Source organism: Argentina silus (assembly GCF_951799395.1).
Source record: "Argentina silus genome assembly, chromosome: 3".
In the NCBI taxonomy this organism is placed as follows: Eukaryota; Metazoa; Chordata; class Actinopteri; order Argentiniformes; family Argentinidae; genus Argentina; species Argentina silus.
The window spans coordinates 30119171-30124673 of record NC_139657.1 but is presented as its reverse complement, the minus strand read 5'-3'; the positions used below and the strand labels follow the sequence as shown (position 1 = coordinate 30124673).

The window sequence follows — 5503 nt, the reverse complement described above, 5'->3', positions numbered from 1 at the left end:
GCAAGATTGGCTAACCCTCAAAGTTCTGTGCCTTTGGCCTGAACTAGGTAAATTAGCATTTAGTTTCTCTGCCCGACAATCTTCAAAGCATACTCAAATTAGATTATCTTGTGTCACTTGGTCAGTTTAAGACCTTGATGAAGGATCTGTCATCTGAGGAGTGTACATGTTTTAATTGATTATATTGTGTAAATTGACTTAATGATTTTAATCAATTATGTTTGTAATTTGATCTGTTTCATGTTTGTAAAGTGGTTTGTAGTTTGATCTGTTTCATGTTTGTAAAGCAGGGGTCCTCCTAATTTAGGCAGCTCCCCTGCCTAAATTAGGTTAAACGTTTAATAATAATTGGAGAACAGCTCAATTGAGTTTAAGGTAAAACTTAAGCATACTCTAAACCACAAGTGCAGAAGACAGAGCAGGATAGAGCAACCACCAAGCAGCTGTGAGTCCAAATGATGTCTCTGTTGGCTTTAGACAGCATGACTATGCTAAGCTAGCTGTTAGAGCAATAGCCACATTGTATCTGGTCTCACTCAACAGGATTGGGCCAGAAACAGTTGAGAGGGTAATGCAGTAGGTGGTACTGTAACATTTATATTAAGGAACCATGAATGACAGGATTTAAAGGAGTTTGCGAAGTCCAACAAGGGGCTAGCAGTAGCCAGTAGCCTAGAGATCATCACTGTGGTAATGGTCAACCTTCTGTGGATTAGGACAAATAGAACTGTTAATAGAAAAAATCAAGTAGACAGGTGGGTGACCAACCCTTTTTATTTTTTTATTTTTTGGGGGGGTGGGTCTGAAACACACACACACACACACACACACACACTCAATCTCTCTCCCTCTCTCCCTCCCTCCCTCCCACACACACACACACACACACGCCGACTCACCCCACCACCCCCAGGGAGGCAGAAAGAGGGGCAGTAGTGCATGGGATTTCTCATTAGCCGAGTGTCAGCCATGCAGTAAGCCACTCACACAGACCAATTACGGAGGTGTAAATGAGACTTTGACTGACAAGCCGGGGAGGGGAGGCCCAGGAAATGGCTTGGAATTATCTCTCTAATGAACTGATGAAGTCTTTTGTCGGAGGCGGCCGTCGGATCAACACTGCCTCTTATCTTCTCCCCCGTGCCCCTGGTGTGGCATTTTCCGAGAGCGAGTGTACACAATGACACATGCAACACCCCCAGAGGTGCGAATTAGAGCAACTAAGAAGTTCTGTAAAGATTATTCAAAAGCCTCAAAAACTTGTGAGAACGTTGTTAGCATACATTTAGCACTGTCAACAAGTTCTTGGTCTTCCTCATTAAATTTGAAATTAAATCATTTTGATAAAGCTCTCTTTGTTATGTTTTCCACGTATTTTAAAAGGCAATGACATGGGTTAGTGAATGTAACAATAGGTTCAGTGTTTGCCAGAGATTGATGAGTTTAACTCGCTACAGTGACCTTATGAAAGGTCAAATTAATGGCATTCATGTTAGAACTCTTGAATTTAACAAATATGAAAACAAAAAGCTTGATGTAATTATTTATAACCTCTTCAATGTCCTTCACAGTATTTACAGTAAATCAAATGTTATTAATTTGTACTTAATTGTTTTTTCTCACTCTCTGCAAGTTTTCATCATGAGTTGAAGTTGAATATTTACATAATCATAATTGATTTAATTGTTCCTGATATTATTTTTCCACAGTTGGACAAATTACTTATGGAAATGAATGGAAGTGCAAATCCTTTGGGCCCTTTCGACTTCAATTATGTCTGATAAAGAACGTGAATGATTTTTTATTAATGTGTGGAGGAATAAAACTGTGTTCTGTGAAATGAATTAAGGAGACTGACAGTATTTGAAGTAACAGGATTTAAATTGAAATGGCACATGGCAACCTGCACTCAAAATGAAAAGCAGGCCAGATTGTAAATCCTCAACACCCAATAGCTGAATTGATTCTGTTATTCCTTTAATTGTTGACAAACAATTATTTATGTATTAATAGATGGTCAAATGTATATAATTTCAAAGAACCACTATTTCAGTTTTAAAATATAACTATTAGTGTCAATACTCACAGCTCCTCCCCATTTCTACAAATTTTACTATGTATTGTCTCAGTCCATAGATCTTTGCAGGACAGATTTTCTCGAGGCTAGACATACTTAATTGGGCAGAACGACAGGTACCCCTTGCCCCTGTGGCTCATAGGAAATTCAGCAAGTCCATTTTCAGTGGAAAAACAGGGTTGCCTTTGAATGGTGATAGTATTACCAGTATTGTGATAAGAAATGTTACAGCTGATATACTGCTGACAGGTTAAGTCAGGATGCAATGTTTGAGAGAGCAAGAACACCTTGGCCACTGCTTGACGACAACCTTGTATTCTCCACTATGGTAGCAGAGCTTGAATGTACTTTCAGCCTTTAAAACAAGAGTATTGAGGGGCCCACTAGCCTCAGTTTATTCCTCATGGTATTTAATAATATATAACTGCATTGTGTCATTCTGCACCCACCATTGTCTTTTATATCAGTCTGTGGGTTGGGAGTCTGACTTCAAGAAGGGCTGTACCAACCCCTGTAGAAGAGTTACTATATTAGAAGAGGAACTGGGCCCATGACAATAAGGCTCATCATATGTCTGATGTGACATAATTTCAACCAAAGGTTAATTAATGTGTTTTGGCATGTGATCTCTATTCTACCCTTTGTAGATGTTTTCTGATTTATTACAGTGAAGAGATCAGACAGAGGAGAGGGCATGTCAGAAGACCCAAGTGAATGAAAACAGAAATAAATACAGGTTTATGAACATTTATTTTTCAATTGAAAAGTCAGTCCAGAGGTGATGTTCGCCTTCAGTTAAGAGACCTCTCCTTGACATTGATGGGGCCAATATTAGCTTCATGCTCCCACTCAACACCTAAAGGCAGAGCAGAAGACATTACTTTCTGCACTGACAGAAATAACCAAATAAATCTGACACTGACTAAAGTTCATCCATACCTGCTTCAGAGAGTGGATTCTGCCCCTCTCTTGCACCACAGGTGGTGTCACAGCAGCCACATGCCTGGTCACTCCCACTGGCTTCCCCCCATCTATGGGAAACACAGGGTAGGCTATTCTGCAAGTATGCTTCTGTTCCAGTCCAGCACTAACACACCTGATCTAACCTATCTACACATGGCTGTCAACCAATACCATGACATGTTTAATCAGGTGTTAATGCGGGGCTGGAACAAACTTGCAGACACCAACCCTCAAAGAATTAAGTTACATAGTGTGTAAGTAAAGCAGAGTGCAGATGCCTCCATAACAACCTACAATATATTTACCCATTAGAGAAGGAACAAGCCTTGTTTTCAGCATCAATGGAGGCAGAGGCTGTGCTTGCCTTCAGGCGGCAGGTGATGTAGAGCTGTGGGGATATGCAGGGATGAAGACCTCAACTACAGGGACAATCGCTCAAGAACATTTAATAGAAAACCTCTTCAGGATAAACTACTCACTGGACCATTGCTCTTGTGCTGAAACTTGAAGGCTTCCATCTGGAACTGGAGCTTGTCATTCTGGGTGCGGGGCATGAACTGGGAGCTTGAGCCTGTAAGTTTGGCATCAATCAGACACCTAAAGGATACAAGTCAAGATCAGGGAAAGACAGCGCAAAGTCTTGAATAGGCTTCTGCAACTCTGTCCAGGAGAGCATCTCGGTGTGCAGGCATTTGTTCCAGCCCTGCACTTAACAGTTTCAAAATAACATAGTCTTCAATCTGGGCAACAGATGTTAGTGCTGCACCAAGAACTTGACAGTGGATGCTCACCCATGATTACCAAGGAAGGCATATCTCGGGACAGTGTTGATGTTGGGTATCAAGGTGGCCACACAGCTGTCCACAAAGACGCGAAGGGGCACGTGATAGAACTGCTTGACAGAGGCTTCAAATTTCATGATGTCCCCCAAAAAGTACTGATTGGATGGTCTCTCAAATTGCCAGTCACCTTTAAAAACAAAGCTATTAAAGACAAGCCATTACTAGAACCTGGAGGTTTTCCCTGACCAACCAATCAAGGAAAACTCTGGGCCTTTATTATTACTGACCAGTCATAAGCTTCAGGGAGAAGTATAGAAGTTCTTCTGCAACCTTTGTGGAGGCACATGGCATCCAGGTAGGCTTCACAACATTGCTGCTTACATCATGCTTCCTGGAAAACAACAAATTGAATGTGCTTAATTGTGGCATCTTAGGTAACTGAATCCAACAGAAGAGTGATTGAGATGGTGTCAAGAGTATGTATGTAATGTTATATTCACCTCTGGTAGTGACACTCAACTGAAATTGCCATATCCCTTGTTCGAACAATGGGACTACTGCCCAGAGTGGTTGGTTTATAGTGAAGGGTGAAGAGATAAATGAGTGCATCTTCAGTCATCTGGAAACAGGATTGCAATCAGTTCTAAGCAAACAAAATGGGTGAGTAATCTGACCATGCAATGACCAGTGGTGGCACAATTATGACTAGCCAGGCATTGACAAACCAGATTCTACTGATTAAAAAGTCTTGAATGAAGATCAATTGAATCAGATGTGTTAATTCTTGGCTGGAGCAGAAGCCGACATCTAATCTGGTCCCTTATAGCCACTCAGATCAGCATGACAAATGGTTCTGTGGAATGGTAAAATTTACTGTTAGTGTGCTGCCACATCCATGCAGCTCGGACTCAAAGATCAGTATTTGGGCAGTGGCATCTTCCCCAGTGGTTGCACAGCCTCCCAGAGTGAGATCTGCTGGCTGGATAAATTGACCGATACCAAGCAGGTCTCTCTTAGCCTCCACATGGACAAAGTTCCTCCCACAGTGTACTGCCACACTAGTTGCAGGCACAGGTTGTTTAAACTCAAATTCAATATCCGGTTGTGCCGGCTCTACAGGATCTTCAGGATATCTCCAAGTAAAAGGTTTGTCGAAGGTCTTCTTTAACTGAAAAGTCATAGGGCTTCGAGCTTGGTTTGGTGTCTGGATTCTTACAGGTCTTTGCGCAGGCTTTGAATCATATTGGACTGGGTCTTGCACAGGCATTTTCTGGGGAACTTGAGCAGGTCTCTGGGCTTGAAATCTCCCAGGGACAGGTGCTGCTGGAAACTGGGATAGCATTCCTTGTTGAAACTCCTGTGCCATAGCTAAATAGACAAAGGTAAGAAGTAAAAGTGTTCTAACAAAGAAGTCCATGATTTGACTTTTCTCCCTTTTTCTTGCTAACTTTTAGATGTTTACAAATATGATTGTCACTGGTCATATATTTTGTAGCCCTTTGAGCCAGTATGACTCCACCCCTTTTTTGATTTGCTTGATATTCTTCCAGACCTGACATGTTACACAGGTGCAGATACTTCATCAATGACTAGGGGTGCATCTCAATAGTCTAGAGTGGCTTCTCATCTCTTTTCCTTCATCTGCATAGACATGAAGACACTGGGGGTGCATCCCAAAACC

General features: G+C 41.7%; 1 protein-coding gene across 1 annotated transcript; it reads right to left on the bottom strand.

Annotated features, from left to right (window-relative positions):
* Nucleotides 1-2868: 2868 nt before the first annotated feature.
* On the bottom strand, nt 2869-5002 carry LOC310802298 (zona pellucida sperm-binding protein 3-like; the record flags this gene model as incomplete). Its single annotated transcript, XM_083666588.1, has 8 exons — nt 2869-2933; nt 3017-3108; nt 3346-3428; nt 3520-3637; nt 3832-4009; nt 4110-4213; nt 4323-4441; nt 4697-5002. The coding sequence occupies 8 exons, from the start codon at nt 5000-5002 to the stop codon at nt 2869-2871; spliced, it is 1065 nt and encodes a 354-aa protein (XP_083522714.1).
* Between the last annotated feature and the right edge of the window lie 501 nt (nt 5003-5503).